This window comes from Elaeis guineensis, chromosome 11 (assembly GCF_000442705.2).
Source record: "Elaeis guineensis isolate ETL-2024a chromosome 11, EG11, whole genome shotgun sequence".
NCBI classification, from domain to species: Eukaryota; Viridiplantae; Streptophyta; class Magnoliopsida; order Arecales; family Arecaceae; genus Elaeis; species Elaeis guineensis.
In genome coordinates this window covers 113,908,063-113,928,913 of record NC_026003.2, presented here as the reverse complement: position 1 = coordinate 113,928,913, position 20,851 = coordinate 113,908,063, and the positions used below count along the sequence as shown (strand labels likewise).

The 20,851-nt window shown below is 35.8% G+C and overlaps 1 protein-coding gene across 3 annotated transcripts in view; it reads left to right on the top strand.

The window, feature by feature from the left end:
• Positions 1 to 20,601, top strand: part of LOC105054072 (uncharacterized) — a 30,732-nt gene extending 10,131 nt beyond the window's left edge. The window contains exons 7-21 of one of the 3 annotated variants that reach the window (XM_073245427.1): positions 4,394 to 4,483; positions 7,679 to 7,770; positions 7,919 to 8,017; positions 8,122 to 8,199; positions 13,924 to 14,008; positions 14,093 to 14,151; positions 14,284 to 14,353; positions 14,636 to 14,727; positions 15,081 to 15,143; positions 15,225 to 15,291; positions 16,715 to 16,990; positions 17,264 to 17,383; positions 18,194 to 18,346; positions 20,270 to 20,401; positions 20,507 to 20,601. In XM_073245427.1, the coding sequence (XP_073101528.1) occupies positions 4,394 to 4,483; positions 7,679 to 7,770; positions 7,919 to 8,017; positions 8,122 to 8,199; positions 13,924 to 14,008; positions 14,093 to 14,151; positions 14,284 to 14,353; positions 14,636 to 14,727; positions 15,081 to 15,143; positions 15,225 to 15,291; positions 16,715 to 16,990; positions 17,264 to 17,383; positions 18,194 to 18,346; positions 20,270 to 20,368 (1,443 nt within the window). In that variant the 3' untranslated portion in view covers positions 20,369 to 20,401; positions 20,507 to 20,601. Of the gene's footprint in view, positions 1 to 4,393; positions 4,484 to 7,678; positions 7,771 to 7,918; positions 8,018 to 8,121; positions 8,200 to 13,923; positions 14,009 to 14,092; positions 14,152 to 14,283; positions 14,354 to 14,635; positions 14,728 to 15,080; positions 15,144 to 15,224; positions 15,292 to 16,714; positions 16,991 to 17,263; positions 17,384 to 18,137; positions 18,347 to 20,269; positions 20,402 to 20,506 lie in introns of those variants that run through there. The other 2 variants (XM_010935469.4, XM_073245429.1) reach the window with 2 other exon arrangements.
• The last annotated feature ends 250 nt before the right edge of the window (positions 20,602 to 20,851 follow it).

Below are 20,851 nucleotides of genomic sequence, written 5' to 3'. Positions count from 1 at the left end.
GTATCATTGGGTCCTCTACTTTCTTAACCTAGTTGTCCTTCCTTCATGCACTTGTTCCATGTGCCTCTCTTACCATTTAATCAAAATCCTTACCCATGTGCATTTGCTAAGCTTCATGGATCCTGATATGCAGCATTAGTTTGAGACTTCTCACAACTGATCCACTTATCTAGACATGACATTTCTTGTCTGCAAATTGGTGTTGAATTTCACTGTCAACTTTTGCAGGATACAGCCTTCCATTAAACTTAATAAGACTAATGCATTCCCTTCTTTGATGGTTTTGCAGCTAAATCTTATGCAACCAAGGACCAAGAATTCCTGGACTTGAAAAATATCTAGACTCTAGAAAAAGCGGAAAGGAAAGCTTTAACCCCAATCACATATATGGCCAAATTGTAAATCTATGACATCAAGTGACAAAAGCAATGGATGTTTTTGCCCAGAGCAGCACATGCTGCATGAGCCAACATAATTTTTTTTAGTATAGTGCTTGCTGGCTGTCATTCACCTTTTTTTGGCCAAAGAAAACTGCTTAAGTAGAATCTCAAACAATTCTTCAAGACTTTCTCCAGTGTATGTATTAGAAACCACCCATGGGTCATGAGTTTACAATGGTGACAGTGGATAGCCCTTAAAATTTATTTCATTATAGATTTATTCTTGTGAGATGTGAATATGACACATCGTTGCACTTTATCTGTTTCAACCTAAATGTTCCATATAAGGGGAAAAAAGAGATGTAATCAAGGCTAGCAGTCCTTTTTAGCATCGCAATGTGATATATGCTTGATAACTTTATTTTTTCCTGATAAATTCGAGTGGAATTCTTTTCTTCATTCTATGCCAGTAGGTATTAAGTTGCGTTTGCTATGAGCACTCATCATGTTATGTTTGATCATATAGGAGTTCTTTTTGTGATGCTCTATATTCTTTATTGCATTTCATTAGCAGGTTATTTATTTAGTTATTTTATCCTTATAATATCAACATTTTTTTGGGCTCTGCAAATTACTGCTAAGGATCATGTTTTAAAGTGTCCAAAAGCATTCTCTCCTTTTCCGCAATCATCCTCTGTTTTAGGCACTAGAAATCAGCTTGTAATGATTTCTCTTGGCCTTTTTTGGGTTGAGTTTCTTATATCCATCATTATTCTGCCAGTTTTATAGTTGGTTCTCTCATGCTTAACTTTCTTCATGTAATGGATGCTGCTTTTTTGAATTAGCACGTAATTTTGGGCCTCTATTCATGTTGCTGCATAGTTTTTCATAGCTCTGTGTATAATTTATTTTGGCTTAAGATTGTTTTTTTATGCATAAGGTTAAGCATTTATAACTATTTACTATTATATGCTGACTCCCTGTTCCAATATGCAGTGTCTTTTGAATCATTTATTACTTTCAGTAGAATCAGTACACTATCTCCTCTAGGCTACTCTTGCCTGGAGGTCAGTTTGAATTTATGGTGTAATGAATGCTTACAGATTGTAATTGTAGTTTGCTATCCTACTATTCACTTTGAGTCATTCTAGTAAAAGTAACCTTGAGAAGCAACATTTTGCCATTAGCTCTTATACTGAGGTTGTTCTTTTAGATTAACCACCTTTAAGCACTTCGTCACTCCATTTTAGGCTTCTTCTTCAAGAACATTAATAGTAGCTCACATACTTCACCATTATTGCTTTTTAGCATTTAGGATAAAGGAAAAGATCACCAGTAAGTATTCTTACTGAACTCTCTTAAGTCTTACCGCACCAACCCACACCACAACCCCACCTTCAGCCTTTTGTCTTTGTGATAGAAGAGACCCATGTGCAATAGGATACAAATGAGGGATAGCTCACCCTTAAATACCTCTAACCCCCAAACCATGGTGGAGGGGGGACTAGAACTCAAGTCTGGTAGAAATCACTGAGTTTTTACCACCATGGTAAGCTGGCATGCTCAGTAGGTAATGTTGAGACACAGATGCATATTTGATTGTACATAGTTGCACCCATTGATGCACATATTTGATTGTACAATAAAATCTAAGATTGGGCACAGTGAGATGGTGAACTGCCCCTGAATATTAGTCTCTAAGGGTGTTAGAAGCCTTCTGTTTTTCAATTTATTTTTTCTTTTCCTCTTTTTTGTGAGGGTGGTTGTGGTGGTGCAAATTGTAGGCTCTTATTTAATGGAGGGCTGATGCTATTTAGCTTTAGTGGATCATGGAAAATCTGTTTGTGTCAAACCACATTATCGATCAAAATCTTATTACAGTTCAGATTGTAAGGTTTATCCACTTAGAAGTGAAATTGCAGGACAATGGGGTAAGATGAGTGGAAGCCCCCTCACCAACTGAGAGAAAAGATGTGGTGAATGGACATGTTTGGAATAATGGAGGGCTGATGCTATTTTTGGGTTTACTGTTAAGCAGTGTCCCACTATGTATTGGAGTTTGCTTAACAAATTCTAGGAGATGCTATGCTATACCAATCACCAACGGTCCAAGACCCTTATAAATGTAAAGTTGGGAACCCACTTCATCATGTACAATGCAGTATGAAATATAATTCATTTCTTATTAGCCTTTACTGTGATATAATGTTCTGATGAATGAAAATTATCTAATGATTCACATGATTGATTAGTCCTTTCTATCATGTAGTTTGTCACCCCAATTATAAAAGTTGGGAATATTTTTTTTAAAGCACCATTACAAACTTTGGGTAGAAAGGTTGGGTGATATTAAATTGGAACAATTCTTATCATCCAATACTTCATGTTGTCATGAGATGCTTAATCGCAATCCATGGTATGATTAGCATAATAATTAGGAATTAGGATCTAGATGACAATTCTCAAAAGCATTAGTATGTTAGCAAGATATAAGAAGGTGAATGGGTTGCAGTTTAATAGGACGTTTCATATATATTGAATGTTTTTAATTAAATTTGGCATAGAAGAGTGCGATGGAAATTGTGGGAAGCAAGGTTCGCCGAACTGTCCTGAATTGCCTAGTTCAAGATTTGTCGAACCGTACTGATGGTTGATCGGGATAGTTCTGATGTTCGAAATGAAATATTGGTGAGAATGAGGGGAGGGAGAAGGACAGATAGGAAAAGAGAGAGGGGAGAGAGAAGGAGAAGGAAAGTCTGGGGAGGTTGTCGAGGCTTTCGGAGCTCCGCCCTCTTGTAGAGAGAAAAAAATAGAGAAAGGGGGGGGGGAGGAAAGGAAGGAGCGGGAGAGGGCAGGAAGGCCGGTGGGGGCTGTCAAAGGGCCATGGAGGCCTCCAGATAGCTGGATTTGCCTCCCCGGCCTCGACTGTATCGAGACAAGATTGTTGACTTCACTATGAATCTGAAAAAAAAAATAAAAATCACAAATGAAACGGGAGCATCGTCCCTATCTCGATCCATTGGGGGTCAGAGACACAAATTGGCCATTCGAGGCCTTTGTGGCCCTCCGACGGCCACTACCGGCCTTCCCGCTCTCTCTTGCTCCTCTCTCTCTCCCACCCTCCTACTCTCTGGTTCTCCCTCTCCCCTGCTCTCTCTATTGTATTGGTTCAGGCCTGACATGGAACGACATGGGGCTTACAGAATCGTGCTATTAGCCGATCGGTACGGGCTCTAGTACCGGCATAGTAAACCTTGGTGGGAAGGGATATGGAAAATCTTGAATAATATTAGAAGCCTGGGATGGGAATGCTTGGTGAATGAGGATCCATAAAAGTCTGACACCAAAATAGGTGGATGAGGATTGAAGGTTATGGTTATGGAAGTTGGTCAGTTGCCCTTAGTGAATAGATTGCATATACTGCCCATCTTCTTAAGCATATTCCTATTCAAGTTACAAACAGTACATAGTAAATGGTGTCAATGCTATGATGGTAAGCATAGAACTACACTGCCAATGGCTAGAATTGAATGTATGGCAAATATAAAGTTTCTAATAACATAATAAGAGTATGCACTTTCTGATCTGAAAACTACATGGTACATTGCAGGTTATCTTCGATGTCGAACTTCTCTAACTCCTGAATACTCAAAAATGTATGTTTCTAATAACAATAATGGATATATCTCACAGAAAAAAACGGTCTTAGCTATCTGTTAATAACCATATAACATCAGATAGACTGAGATTAAAACCAAAACGTTTTGACAGTTTTTGGTAAGGGTCATATTGTGCATGTTCATCTTCAAACTATTATGAAAAGATAAGTATTTCAATTCTGAATGAACATTGGATTTTAGTTTATGTATGCTGGGGAAGCTTTTTCGTAGATTCTATCATATGATAAATTTTGCACAGGATGAAAACTTTGGACTGTAATCATTAGCAACAAATAATTTTTCTGTTCTGATATGGAAGTTGTTGTTATCTCTAATTAAGTCTTTCCTTTCTAGATTAGAAGCTTCTGTGACATACTGCGCATTCGATGGGAATCCACTCGTAGTCGCACAAAGCAGCGGGCTTTGTTAATGATGGATAAGCTGGTAATATTATATTCAATTGTTTATTTGTTATTGAATTTATATTCTGTGGAGAATTATTATGCTCCCCTAATGGTGGATGACTGGTTCATTTCATCCACTCACGTGTGTATATGGTTCATTTCATAAGGGAAGTTTACAAAATTCATGTGCGTTACATCATAGTCTTGTGGACATCAGCTGCAAACTATGGCAATATTTTACAAACTATGGTTGTAGTTGGAACAAGTTCGTGCTAATTCTTCTCTTTCATGTAGAATTTGGAAGTATCAATCGATTGATATCTATTTATCACTCTTTTCCTTTTGTTGTGTTTGTTTTATTTTTCTACATATCTAATGCACTGAAACTGCTCAAAGCTGCTTAATCATGTGTGTGCTATGACTAACTATAAAGCTAGGACAACCCATTAGTTTAGGTTATATTCCCATATTTCCAGAACAGGTTTGTATTGTCTATTTCTACCAGTTTTTGGTTCTATAATTTTTCTTGGTGCTGGTTTTGTTGACTCTTTTTACCTAAATTTGTTGGGGTTGGATGTCATGGGTATTTTGCACTTTAATTTACTTTAGAATGTGCTAATGTCAGAAATCAATAGTTAAAGGGAATGGAAATGTTCTGTATTTATATGGTTCTTCAAAATTTTCATAATTAGAAATTGGACTTACTCCACTCAAAATGTTTAGCTTTACAAATTTAACCCAGTTTAATCACTTGTATTGTTATTTTTTATTATGTATCTTATCTCTAAAAGTTAGGTTTCTGTGAGCACACATGCATTTATTGCATGTGCTTGTGAATTTTCATGGTATCACAGCTGGAGAACTTTGTTATGGTCATTTACCAAGTTTCTAAGATGATGTGCAAGATTGGTTTGATCCTTCTTATTCTCAATGATTGGGTTGAAACCTTGTAGCCAATGTTAAAAGAATTGTAATGTATGTGGTATATGCAATATGTGATGGGGCTTCTTTGACATAGCACAGCCTGAATATCTAGGGGTGCACCGATCTGGACAAATCCAAAATTTTGAATTTCTTGGCCTGAGGTCTGACCCTAGAGCATATAACATGAGGCCCATGGTCTGACTTGCAACCTGTTCATATATGGTGGGCAAATCTACTCTCCTGGTATCCCTTTGTATCAGTCTGCATTAGCATCAAGACTGATTCTCTGTGATACATAATGAAACACGGGAACATATATACTCTGATTTTGGGTTTGGCTATAATGATAAACTAATGTGTAGTTTAGGGTTATTTATAAAGTAGTAGTGCTTTTACTGATGTTTGTGTATGCAAGGATTCAGTGTTAGATGTTTTTAATCAGTCACGTGTTATAAAGGTTCAGTACATTATCTGTCATTATGAAGCTAATCAATTTAGTCTGTTAGTCGATCATTTAAAAAAGACCTCTGTATCATATCATTGTGTCTTGGGAGCATACAGTGATAGAACCAGTTTTCTTTTTAGTCCCACCTTATGCTAACATTTAGCAAATCAGATGGATTATGTTGAGCATTAATAGCTATTGATACACCACATTATGTTGGATCCTTGTTTTCTCAGTTCATATGAATCTGACATGTGAATGATATTTTCTTCTTTTTGATGACTTAGTTGATATTTTGAATGATGCGATATGTTTGAATTACATGAGGCAGGTATCTGAGAGTAACAGTGGCTGTTATATGAGGGGTATGATCGCTTGACATTTTTGGAGAAATGAATGCAGGAGGTTATGGTAGAAATTATAGTATCATCATGTCTTTCACTTTGAATTAGTGTCAGTTATTTTATATTTGTTCAGCACAAGAGAGGGTACTGATCTGGGTATCACAGCTCATGCCCATATTGGTCAAACCTCAAAACATAGCACTAATATCCCATGCCAATGTTTGGTACACACTAGCATAGAAAGATGTGATTACAAAGATTAGCAGCTAGAACAATGGTACATGGTAATTCATTCTTTTGTTTTCCGGTAAATATAGATTGATTTGCTGCATCATATAGGTCAATGGACATGTTCCTAATAACTAAACACAGGATTTTACTAATTTATAGATATCTAGGATCATTAATCATCTTAGATATATGTGTTGGTTATTATTTAGCATCTGCATTCTATCCTAAATTCCTAATTCCTGCTAAACTGTCTTATGACTCAACATTTCATTGTGTTGCACATTAACAAAAGACAAACTCAAGGCTTATAGGAAAAAAAACTGCAGGTAAACGTGTAACTGTTTTATGTATTGATGACTAGGTTATAGGTGTTATAACATAGTGCTGATACAACTGGAAGCTCATATAATGCTAATATAGTAGAATATTTATATTTTATATAATTTATTTACCTTGATTTCTAACCTTTCATCTGATATAAAATAATAATTTTCTGTCATACTCATGTCTGCTCTTTATGAGAGACCTTCAGCTACTTCAGAAATTAGAAAAATGAGAAAAATCATTGGAGAAAAATTTGAGGGCACCTTCAATGGAAACAAGGCTATTCTGGATGTCTGTGCCTAGGCTGAAATGAGAATGCATGGTGCAATTTTGCATTGCTAGCTATTGGTCTGTACCACTTGTATTTCTTTGATACACATTCATGTGGGCCTGTAGTGATGATATGGGCTGGCAGAAGTAATAAATTGGTAGAAATGCTTGCATCTTGCTGCTAACCTAATGCTTGGTATGTGTTATTGATGCAGTATACAGACTTATCTTATAATCCTTGATATGTTGATGGGAATTCGTGCAGTGTTTATCTCATATCATGATGCTAGATCTTATTATAATGTTCTTAGTTGTGTAACTTGTGTTCGTTTTCTTATGCTTCATATACTTATTTTATATGATGCGAAACACATGCTACACATCAAAAAGATGGAAGGTAGAAACTAGAAAGCAACATGCATGACTATTCCCATGGCCAACTATATCACAAGGATCTATGCAACTCTATTGGAATGATTTTTTCTTTTTTGAGAGCCAATGACTTAATATCTTAAGATGAATATTTAACTTTCATCACCTGAGATATAACTCATTGTTTCCATTCCTAGTTCTTTGTTCACTGTTCAAAGCTTAAGTGGTATCGTTGCCTTGTCTGATTTGACATCCAAAAGCTTCTCTTTTGCTGAGGGTTATAGTTGTTTGTAACTCGGAATAATCCATCCTGTTGCATTTGTAGGTGGAAGTTGTATATGAAGCTTTTCCTATGGCTGCACAAAGGATTCAGTTAGCGTATGGTGTTTATATACCAACCATCCCTGCATTGCGGAAGTATGTATTGATAATTTGTTTGTGGATGACAGTCTCATCTTCTTTTGTTTATAAGTTATATATTTTTTAGCATGTTCTTCTTATATTATTGTAAAATATGTATTTTTATTATGTTCCTAAGTTGCTCCTCCCTGTCTGGAACTTTCAGAGAATATGGGGAGCTTTTGGTGAGCTGTGGTATGATTGGAGAAGCACTAAAAATTTTTGAAGATCTTGAATTATGGGATAATCTAATTTATTGCTATCGGTATGACAATGTTGCTTGGTCAAATATTATGCATTCTTTTTGACAGTTATCCTTGTTGTCAGCTCATTCCAAATTATGGAGATATAACATTTTCAATTTGACAGGTTGCTAGGGAAAAAGGCAGCAGCTGTTGATCTTATCAATGCACGGTTGTCTGACATGCCTAATGATCCAAGATTGTGGTTAGTAATTTAGAATCTTGCTAGTTGAATTCAACATTCCAATAGGTCCTTTACCTTGTAAATGCTTTGAATGTGCAAGACTAAAATAAGTGTCGTTGCAAACATCTTTTATCTTCTGAACATATTCTATGTATATGCAAAAATCACATATTTCAAAGTTAGAAAACCGTGTCTTATGATAGAATCTTCAGGGCAGACAAGCCACTCAGCTCATTTTGTTTGTTGATGCTACGTTCTTACAGAGTCACTTAAGGAGCAGAGTTATTTTTTATTCAGTTAAAGGGCACAACTACCTGTACATATCGCGTTGTAGTCTCCACAGTTCTTTTATTGCGTTAGAGGTGTCTTATCTACTCCTTGTGAAGTTAGCCCATGCTCTACAACATGCAATGCTATAACTGGTTTTGAGATCTATGAAATAAATGATTACATACATTAACTCTGATTAGGCTTGTCAGGTACAACCAGAAACTCTAATCAGTTTCACCGTTTCAATATTAGGCCTCTTCTGATCTTGAATACCTTTATCAACTCAAGGGCTTAAGAAACTAGGGCTTTGAGGGTTTTAGGGGTTGAAAGGGCTGTTTTATTCAATTTTTTCTTCGTTCTAGTTTCTAATAGTAAACTTTGTTATCGGAAGAGTTATAAGGTAATTTTAGTATATGTAAAAAATAAAAGTCAATGGCCTTATTATTTGGTTCATGTGCATGTTTTTTGAGTTAGAGCCCACTTAGAGTAAGAACAAGAGTTTGGATCATTGCAACACTGATTATTGATGATAAGGACATTATCATTCCGAGTCAGTTGTTGCCTTTCGTAAGTGAAAAGAAGTCCTGTACCTAAAAAGAAAGGATCTTATAGCATTTGAGATATTCAGCTCAACATACGTCATTTTACATCATCATTATGGTTTAAAGTAATGTGCTGTGAAAAGTGTTTTGGGGTTGCTTTGTTAATTTTTTTAAGACATGTTAACTCTTGTATTTTGTTCAAGAAAGCAATTAAGTGAGCAGATGTCAGACCTCAATATCCATCTTATTTGAACCCTGAGGTGTAACCACCAAAATCAAACAAAGCTAAAATTCAAACTCAATTATCCTCATTAAAAATCAATCTACATGCCCTAATTATTTAACATCCTCAATAAAATCCACATGATCAAAGAAAAGTATAGCTAGAAACATACTGCCTTCCTGGATGCCTCTATTCGAAATACAATTACGGACTTAAACATATCATATTTAACATTATACCTTTAAAGGTTCAAACTGGGATATGGCTGACATCACTTCAATGATCATCAGATCCAATGTCAACTTCCAAAACATCAAATCCTCTTCTTTGAATAAATCCACTCGGGCCCACCTAGTCCTTTGGAAAAAATATATAGAAGATATTGTCAGCTACAAAGCTTAAGGGTCCTCAAGAAACAAATAACTTTAAAATGAGAAACATGATCAAATTATCAATGAAAGATTTGGGTGGAAATTCACCAAAATCATTTTGTTATGAAATTTCTAAAGTTAAGTTTTCATTATTTAATAAGATGTCACTAAGAGGTTCAAACCTTGGTTTAGAAGAATCCAAATAATTTACACAAAATCACAAGTCGAATACTTATTCAAAATTAAATGGCCAAAGTATGATTTTTTTTCAAAAACTCTTGTTTCACATAGTTTCATATTTTCTTACAAAGTTTTAGTTATAACTTGAGGCCACATAAATCCTTACTACAAACAAGGTCACATAAAATCCTCTCATGTAAGCTGGTTGGGGCCACATAATCCTCATGTGTCATGGTAAAGTATAAATCCTCTGTGCTACTGCAGCTGGGGCCACGTAAAATTCTCGAGGTCCACATATACTGCTTGGCTGAGGGCCCTTATAGATCCTCATTGATATTACAAATGATGCCACATATACCACCTGGCCTATATACCACCTGGTCCGAACAAATCTTCATCGGAATTTTGAATGAGGCTAACGCACAACCTGGTTAGGGGTCCACGTAAATCTTTCACTTTTTTATGTTTTCAGTTTACGAAACATTCAAATGCCTTAAGAAACACTTACAAAATGTTCCAGTGAAAATCAATTAACATCAGAGTTCCAAACTAGGCTAAAATTCAAATCATAACACATGTTCAAATTCCAAAATATCATATTGAAATCTCATATAAATTTAGGATTTCCATATAAAATGCCAAAACACAACTTCCAATTGACATGGTTCCAAATTTTCAAAGAAGGAACCAGTCAAAAGTCTTTGGACCGTAGGATTCAACTGTGAAACAACATTAAAATCGAAGCTGACGGAAAAGTCAGATTCTAAAAGGAAACTTAGATCTTGGAAATAGTTTTTGTGGTTCAAGACTCTTACAACAACACAAAATTTTGAAGGAATTCCTAAGCTATGAAAATTGATCAGGGTCTTTAGAGGTACAAATCATAACTTTGTTTGTGAATTGATTTCAGGGTAGAAATTTATAATATTTAACTTAAATTCTGGACAGCCAATGAAAGTAATTTTAAGGAAGTCATAAATTTGGTAAGGACATTGATTCTGAATTTTCAAAGCCTTTCTATTAGCAGATGTTGCTTTTAGCAATCCAGTAAAATGGTTTGTTGTATACTTAGATGATATAACTTCTTAAAAAAATGAACAGAAATGATCATTTAAAACATCTTAAGCAGATCTTCAAGCCCCACAAAGGAGTAAATTCCGAAGCATAAGATGGACTATGAGATTCAGAAACAGTAATCACATCAAAACTTAATCAAAGGCATGGACGAATTTGCTTACTACTTGAAGCCAATCAAATCTGTAAAGCTTGATTCAGGCTGCTGCTTCTTCTCTCTAAAGGCCTGGCACCTTTTCCTTCCCTTCACTTGCCCCCATAGCATCCTGTTATAGGTGGTGAGAGGTGGTTCCATGTGTGGGTCCCATTGGGTTCTAGGTGGCTCGTTGAGCAATCAATAAAAACAAACAAGTAGGTAGACTTATGTGTAATATGGTTGAGGTAAATCTCCTTTACTTCTATTCAAAAGAAAGAAAAGGACATTTACTTAATTTATTACATGTAAATAAGGAAGTACTCCCTATTTGAGTTCACATAGAATACTTAAAAATTTTAGTTATTGAAGAATAAAAAGTTAGTTTTCCAACTTTAGTTCAAAACCTTGAATTTTGGTTTTGCGTTAATTTATTAACTTTCAAATATTAAGGTATTTCTTAAATCTTAAAATCTCATAAGCTCAAATGTACCTAAACACTACTAAAACCTAAAAGTTTGGTTACAAAAGTCTATACATTAATCTACAAAGTAAGGTTTTAAATTCTGTGGGACGGAGGTGTCTCGGTATCTCTATGGAACGAGGCGCCCCACTGTCCCGTTCCATCCCATCCCGTCCCGACAGCTGTCCTGGTCGTACATTTCAGTAGATATCCTCCTTTTTCTCTCTCCTTTCATTTCTTTCTTTTTTCTTTCTCTTTTCTATCTTCCTTTCTTTTCTTTTTTGTTTCATTTTCTTATCCCTTTCTTTTCTTTCTTTTTTCTTATTCTTTCTCTTTCCTTTTTTCATTCTTTCCTTTCTTTTTTTTTTCAGTTTTCTTCTTCTTTCCTTTCATTTTTTTCTTTCTTCATCTTCCTTTCTTTTCTCTTTCTTCTTCTCTCTGTACATGGATGGATGGGTTTCGGAGTCCCGACCCTATCTCAATCCTATTTTCTCATAGGAACGGGACAGCCAGGATGCCCCCCGTCCCGTCGGGACGTAAAACCTTGCTCCAAAGTATGTCGTCTAAAATGATACTTGACAATACTTAATGTTTCCAGAGATTGGTTTATTCTCAAGGGTTGCATGCTCATATATGCATGTGTTTAGTTATTCGTTGGGTTGTTATAGAATGTTTGTACGGATGGAGTCACTATGCTCACACTAGCACGCAAGTGTGGGGCAGCTGTGCTTCATAATGCTTAATTCTAATAGGGATAAGTATGATGATCTTTTTTTTATATAGAATAAATTGGTCACTAATTTCTTTGAGTAGGCTGAGTTTATGACTATGGCCAACCACCATAGGGTTTTTTTCACTTTTGTTCTTAAGTGATGGGCCCCGCAAAACCTAAGTCCGTAAATGAGTGCCATTGGGAAATTTACGACTAGCATGGGAAACTTTTTACTTGAAATAAGATCATGCAGGATTGAACCGGTCATGTTAGATTTTGATCCAATCAATTAGAATGGGACATTCTCGGTATTTGATAACCCGGTTGACTTGGCTAGGTCAATCTGCTTGGATTGTCACCCACCAAGTGTTGCACATGAGGTGGAGTTAAAACCTACATTTGTCAAAAATACATTTGAACTATTGATTGCTTGGGTTGCGGCTCCTCGTCCCGGGTAATTCAATATTTAACCTGGTACAAAGAAGAGGGAAAAACTTGGTACGAACTTAACGAAACCTAACCTATATCCTTGCCTCTCTGCTCTCTTCAACCCATCCACGAAAAGGCTGAGCGCTTGGTGGCCGCTTGCCAAATTTAGGCTAGAAGCTTCTCTTTTTTCTTTTTCATCATTGCTAGCAGTGAATCGTCAGAGAATAAGCAGAACAAAGCACTGATGTCCACCGAATCTAGGATTAGAGCTTAAGCATTGATTGTCGAGATCTCCTGTTGCTTTTCCTTTTAGCTGTTGGCTGATTGGAGGAGGGTCATAAGTCACCCATCTACTAGATCAAGGGGAGGGTTCTTCATCTTCGTTTTTTTTGGTTGATGCAGCAGGACTTGGAGAAGCGTAGAATGTGGATTGGAATTGAAGAGACCTAAGATTTCTTTTTTCCCCTTTTGCCCTGGTATCTAGGTAGCAATTGGCTGCATGTCTTCTAGGTCAAGGATCTGGATTGGTTGGGTCATGACTCATGATTCCTGGGGTGGGGTCTGGGAAGGGTTCATCAAGAGAGGAGTGGATTCACTACAGGTTACTTTGTGGTCAAACTGGTAACCTGTGACCCAACTGCCTTATAGGTTCAGGCCAGCTCATCAGGTTGAAAATGCTTCTCACAGCTATGTTACCTATAGTCGGAGGCATGACCTCCAACTCTTCTACTTGCATCTAGTCCATGCTGGAATTGGCTTCACCTACACATGAAAAACTGTAACGTTTTCTCATAATCTCCTGAAAGAAGAGGAGGAGGTGGTTTTTTTTTTTTTTTGGGCAGGGGGGGGGGGTTGTTGTTGTGTTTGCTATAGTTATACAGCTTATTTCCCTTCGGTGTTGGCTCCTACTTGTCCAACAAGGATAGGTGTACAGCCCTACCGTAATTCGAGAACTTAACATGGGCTTGGTTTATTTTATTCAACTAAAGTCCCTGTAAAACTAACTCAGGAGGGGTTAGCATGGTCAGTGTTTCTTATTTCTTCAAAATTCTTCTTCATCAAGGGCTATCCTTGTCACCTTTAGTACACAGTGCAGAATATGTTTTCTTTCACCCTTATACTTGCTCTACTCCTAGGGTTTTAAGATAACACAAGGGTCTCATGATGCTTTCAATCTTATGCATTGTCACTAGGTTAAACAAGATGCCATCATTTGGATATTTCATCTACTGCTTATCTTATTCTAGTCACTTTCATAATTAGTTTATAGTATTTATGATGTCGTGTATTTTCTTTAAGTTTTCTTCTTGATACATAGTATTTTTACATATTTCTGTATTATCTGCAGGTGTTCGCTTGGTGATGTCACAAATACTGATGCTTATTATGAGAAAGCATTGGAAATTTCAAAAAATAAGTCTGCTAGGGCTAAGGTAAAATTAAAGCTTACAAATTGTCAATGAACCCTAAATTATATTAAGTTATTCAGTCTTTGTATGACTGTTCTTTTCTGACAGCGGTCTCTGGCTCGAAGTGCATACAATAGGGGTGACTATGAGGCATCTAAAATTATTTGGTATATAATTTTAAAGCTTGAGTATTTTTGTACTATAAGTGGTTCATAAAAGGAATTATGCAAACTTTCAGCTCTTGATTTCTCTGTTTTATTCTCACAAGTTGTAACAGTTCCCATTAAAATGTACTTTAGGGAGTCCGCCTTGGCATTAAATTCCTTATACCCGGATGGCTGGTTTGCACTTGGTGCTGCTGCATTGAAGGTGATCTTTTCATTATCTTTATGCTTTACTTGATAAGCTTTGACATTCTTTAGATATATTTAATGCAATTCTCTTATTGTGGGTCTTTATGGGTGCACTTACAAGGTTTTCGTCTTTGTTCATTTAATTTTATTAATAGAATGCCGTATCCTTCTTGTCCTTGAAAAGGGCTGTAAAGTTGAATTGAGCTCATGCTCTTGTACATAATTTGATGACAAGTAGTGGATTCAAACTTGAAACCAAGTACTTTTTGATGTGTGAGTTATTTGCTGGTACATGCAGGCCCGAGATATTGATAAAGCATTGGATGCGTTTACTCGCGCTGTTCAGCTAGATCCTGATAACGGAGAGGCTTGGAATAATATTGCTTGTTTGTATGTTCATGCTTTTTCACTTTTAGTTCTTTTATGTTCATGTTTGTCTCGCATCCGTTATAATCATGTCTATCTATGATGTAATGTAAAAACTGGTTTTCAGCAGAAGTATCTTTGTTTATTTTTCTTTTTGCAGAGAAATTGTGCTGCAATTTATTATGTTCTGTTTTTTTATAATTTATCACAGGGATGCAATTTTGCGTACACGACATATTTTAGTCACATTATAAAATTCAAGTTATATACAACTTGACTCATTGCAGTTATTTGTAACTTGTAACATTTGAAGCTTACGACATTATATAAGTTTCATTTTCTCTAGATCATGGATTTACACCTCATGAACTGTCTAGGCATATGATAAAGAAAAAGAACAAGTCAGCATTCATCGCTTTCAAGGAAGCAATAAAGTTCAGGTACTTAACATTACCTTTCTCATTGCTGATTAAATAACATAACAGAAAGATTTATGCATTGATTAACACAACTTTTACCAGGAGGAATAGTTGGCAACTCTGGGAAAACTTCAGTCATGTTGCTTTGGATGTAGGGAACTTCCACCAGGTGAAACATTTAAGTTTGTTTTAACTGTTCTCTATATCTTTAATTGCATTTGTCATTTGAATAGAAGGCATATGGATGTAAGAACATGTTATTTATTTAACATCCATCTGGACTAGATTGATTCTTCTTATCAAGGCCTAAAGAATCATGTGTTGGGCCAATGCTGATCGTGGGATGGCATGATATATGCCTTGCTGAGCTTGTGCTGGTCATGTGCCCAACCATGTGCCAAGGCTCGTTTGGCCGCAATGGGCCCATGCTGACCTGTATTGGTATGTGTCAATATAAGCTAGAGACAAACAACAGGCAAAGTACAGGGGGTATGTGGCCCTGTACCCTGTTGGTACAGTCAGTACTTTGGTTAGTGCTGATTTGCATGGGTATGGCACCTCGACCGATGCTTTTTATGCTGTGTTAATCTAGTCAAAGAAAAAAAAAGAAATTGTCATCTTTTTGTTTAGGGAATTCACCATAGGGTTTGCTTTTTCTTTCCATGTTCATTTTTTGTTGAAAGTTTTATTTAAGATTCAATCTGTTAATAAAAAATCATTATGTAGCTTTTGCAAGTAATTTATTTCCCATGATCTTGCTTGTATGTGCTTTTGTTTGCATCAAAATGGTCAATCTACCTCATGAAGTTTTTTACCTTTCTTTTTATTGAAGTTATGAAAAATAGAACAATAACACTCAGAAAATATTGTTATATTTTGAATCAAAGGTCAGACTCAAAATAACTCATACATTTAGGTTTTATACCTGAACCCTTTGTTGCAAAATGTGCGTCCTATGGTCTGTTCCTTTGTGTCTCATGGTCTCTACATACTAAATATATGTGGCTTTATGCCCTAACTGATTTGCCTAACTTGTAGAACATCTTTGCTGAACTGAACTTAATCATAATTCACATTTTAGCTATCCATCCTTTATTTATTTATCATTTATTTTATTAGTAATTTCTTCAAGTAACCTCTTTCATGGTTTCGCCGTTAAAGTTGAGCAGACAGAAACACTTTTAGTGATTAATATTTAATTGTTGCTAATACCAATGCAAAATCCAGTCCCATTTCTTTCGATTCTATGGTTAGAAACTCCTCAAAATATCTTACCCAAGTCAGACCTTTATAGAATGTATTGTTCTGTTTCCAATTTTTACTAATAATAGCTTGAATATTGTTTTTGTTCTTCTTGATCTGTTAGGTGTTAATTGCCGCAAAATTCTTGAACATGATTCATTAGAAACACTAAAAAGTAAGATGCACCCAGTGCTTATGCATATTGGAAGCGATTTAAATATTTATCCTGGGAGGCAATAAAAGTTTGTTAATGGACATTAACATTTAAATTTCTTCATACACCGAGTTCATATGATTGGAGATCATTAAAATGGAAGAGGCTGGTAGCACACTCTTCAATGATGTTAAAGAGTTTTTCACTGCAGGCACTGGAAGCTATTAAAATGGTACTAGATCTGTCAAACAATAAACGAGTAGGTGTTGAATTACTGGATAAGATTATGAAAAAGTTTGAAGAAAGGACCTCTAAGCCTGCTCTGTCTTCTTTTGACGTCCCTGAAAGTGATACAGAAGCAACCCATTCTTTAACCGAATCTTCTGATGAGTCTGGATGCTCAGAATCTATCCTCAAAGAACCAAGGGAAACTGAATTCTTGTTGGACATGCTTGGCAATATTCTGCAACAGGTATGTAAAAGCTGTATAAAATACTGATTTGTTTTTCTTTTCTGCTGCACTTTTTTGTCTCGTTGTATGTTTTTTACACCAGCGACCACTTTTATAATGCAACTGGTTTTACCTCTTATATTTGTTTCTGTAACATGTAGTGATTTTTCTTCATCCTTTTGGTCTTCTTTCCATTTTGAAATGGCACTACTTTGAAGGACTTGACTTTATTTCTTCAAATTATTACTTTCTGAGAAACAACTTTTATCAATCATATTCCATTTTATTTTTCAGATTATTCGAAATGGTGGTGGCCAGGAAGATACATGGGGTCTATATGCAAGGTGGCACAAAATTAAAGGCAACCTCACTATGTGTTCTGAAGCCCTTTTAAAGCAAGTTAGATCGTTCCAGGTATAGCTAGTTAATTTTATTTTTTTATTATCTCATTTTTATATTTAATATTTTAAAGCAGAGGCTGCCCTAATTGAAGTTCTCATATTGCCTAAGAGATTTTGACATTCTAAGAAGGATAGCAAGGAGAGGTATCATAGCATGAATGCCAATTCATACAATCAATTGATTTGAAAAAGACAATAGCACCCTGTATGAGTTTTTTGGACATTGCTTGTACACAACCGTTGTGTTCGTCAAAAACTTCTGAAAAAATAATGAATCTTTGCAAAAATCAGATGAAGTCTGAAATAGGGTGTGCTGCCAACTCAACCTACAGCCATTGCTGCCATACAAACAGACAGGATCTGTGGGGAACTCTGGAGCAAACTAGCATGAATAGTCAGCAGCATATCTCTATCTCTTTCTCTCACATACACACACACATGCACGCACACGTATGCCCATGCCCATGCCCATGCCCGCACACAGCCAGAGTATATATTTACTGTGTGTATGTATTATATCTCTTTGTGTGTGCCTGGGGGTTCTGCAAGATTTTTTCTATTAAATCGAAAGGCTTTACTGTTTAGGACCTGGCTTCATCTGCCCAACTCCATAGCTTTTTTTCAATATAGGTATAGGCATTCTTAACATTCCATTGAGTATGCAATCTCAATTTAAAATCTCAGTTTTGGATTATGCAGATTTTGGTCAGCGTGATTTATATGTTCTTTATAGCCGACAAATATTTCTCATTCTTCTATCCATGCAGCTTTTATATTTTCCATTTGACTGAAGCAAAGAGGTCACCGAATTTGTTGATTACAGGGTTCAGAGCTCTGGCATGATAGGGACCGGTTTAAAAAATTTGCCCATGCTTCTTTGCAACTGTGCAAGGTTTACATGGAAATTGCTGCCTCCACCGGAAGTCGTCGAGAACTTGTGACAGCTGAGATGCATCTAAGAAGCTCAGTAAAACAGGTAGAATGAGTTTTTGAAAACGAAAAATTGGGTGATGAAATTTTCTACATAATTGCCATCATATTGTGTTCTATTGCTTATCATGATGATGCTTAACAAGATAATACTTAAATTTGTACCATCCAGACTTCACAACTATAAGCTATTGACCAACACAAGGTCCACAACGGGTAAGTTGGACCTCTGTTATGAATGAACCATGAAGAAAGTTATGTCGTCATTTCATATTGCTTTTTCACCCAACTACTTAATGTAACTCTAGTGATACTGCTGACAATTTTGGAGGAGAAATTGTTGAAGGTTTGACAGAAGCTGATGTCAGATTGTAATTAAAATGGCCAAAATATGAATTGATTTCTGACAAAAACCATATGCTAGGGTATTCTTGTCAATGAGCAACATAGCTGTAAATAGGAACAAATTGCGTAGAGATATTTTATAATTGTAACATATAAAATCTGGATAGGTGGGATAAAATTTGTTGATTATGTCTTGGACTGATTTTGAGCATTGCTTATAAAAGTCGTCTAGCATATCACCGAACCATCAATGTATGGCAATAGAATGCCAATCTAGTACAAATTTTTCATGATTTTCCTTATATGGGTAAATATATTTCTATTCTAGCTTTGTAAATCCTTCTCATAACTTCTGTGCTTACCATTTTAAATCCTCCTTCCCTTTTTAAGTCTTTGATATAATTTTGATTTTCAAGCTTGTCTCCTTAACCATAGCATCCTTAGGTCCTTTTAGCACTTGTTTATTACAACTCGGTCTCCTAGCTTTATACCACATTGAGTGATTTCAAAATGTGTATCTACTGCACTTTGTCAAATATTATGCTAAGTTCCTAGTGATAATTTTAATGACTAACAATAATTTTTTTCATCATTACTAACAATGTAGCATGCTATATTTTATATATTTGTCTACCATCTTATTCTTGTTGCTCTAGGAGCATTTGAATATAAGTTTAATTAAATTGTATATATTTAAAATTTTTGCTGCACCTTAAGAATCAGCATTCCTTGTTTCTTGTTATACGGTAGCCAACTATTCTGTTGGATTGCTCAAAGATTTGAAATCTTGCTGCATCATGCTGTTTTTTGTTGTATAACAAAAAATATTCCTTTTACATTTTTCCATAATTCAGAATCATGACTCAACTAATAATATTTTTTGGAAATACAAAACACCTAACTTTCCTTGTGCTCATGTTCCCCCTCATAATACACTAAGATATGAGTGGCATGGCTTTAATAATCCAAGTATTTGGGAAACTTGTCTGAGCGTTCTCCCTAATAATTTTAATGGTTGTATTCCTATTCTTTTGTTTATTGATAGGCTGTTATATATGACATGAGTGTCTGAAAAAAAAAAGCTATTGTTTGAAACAGCATGCCAAAACTTTATATTGGCTTCAAGTTAGATGTTTTCATATCCAGTTTAGGCTTCCAAAAATTTCAAAATTGCAAATAGAAAGAAAAAGTAAAAATGAAATGAGTAAATAAAATATGTTAGTCATCACTTTAGAGAATATTGTATTGGTTGGGCTTTGGGCATACTGTTTCAGTGGTTTGTGGTGAAAAGTATAAAAAGCTTAGAAAAAATTATAATATTAGAGGATCGTGAAAGGCTTGTGCTTCACATCATTTTAGAGTGCACCAGATCATGGGACTTTTTTGTCACATGAATATCAACATGATTATGATATTTGCTCAAATTCACAAATGTGAGCTTAATCTTTTCAGCCACTCTACGAAGTCCAATATACTCTACAGACTCCTATTTACTTCTTTCACTTCAAGATCTCTCAGAAATCAATTATTTGTATATTCTGCTCATGGGTTGTTCATTTCACACCGATTATCTCTTTGATTTTAATAGAGAAAATCTAAATAATATCCTCTGGATGCTTTCCAGGCTGTGGACTTCACAGATACTGAGGAATTCAGGGAACTTGAAGCCTGTCTTAATGAAATAAGGCAGCGGCTGGATGCTGCTTCCACTGAAGGTGCCTAGTTGGGAAGGATTTGTCTTCACACTTATGCAGTGGTAGGATATTTCCAAGTTTGTATGTTTTCTTCTAGTATCAAGTTGTAAACGGGCATAATAGTAAGCTTTAATACTATTGCACCCTTTTTTTCCGCATTTTGGCAGGTGCATTGTACAAATTGAAAGGTGCACCTGGTTACATCAACTGCAGCACATCTCCATGAATCTGAAACTCATTGAGTTCTGCAATTTAGTTTCAATCAGCCCCTGCGACTTGTGACCTTATCATAGCGAATTTGATCCTTAAGGTATTAAAAATAGCCATGAGATTCAGGAGGGCAAGGAGAGTTCGCGTTGATGCAGTTTGAAAGAAAAACAGGTGGTGCCAGTTTCTTGAAATAATGGGTTTTCAGCGTATATGTACAAAACCATAATAGGAGGGAAAACGTGTTTATTTTTAAAAAAAATGAGGAAAAGAATAGGCAGAACCCATCCTGCGTCATTGAGACA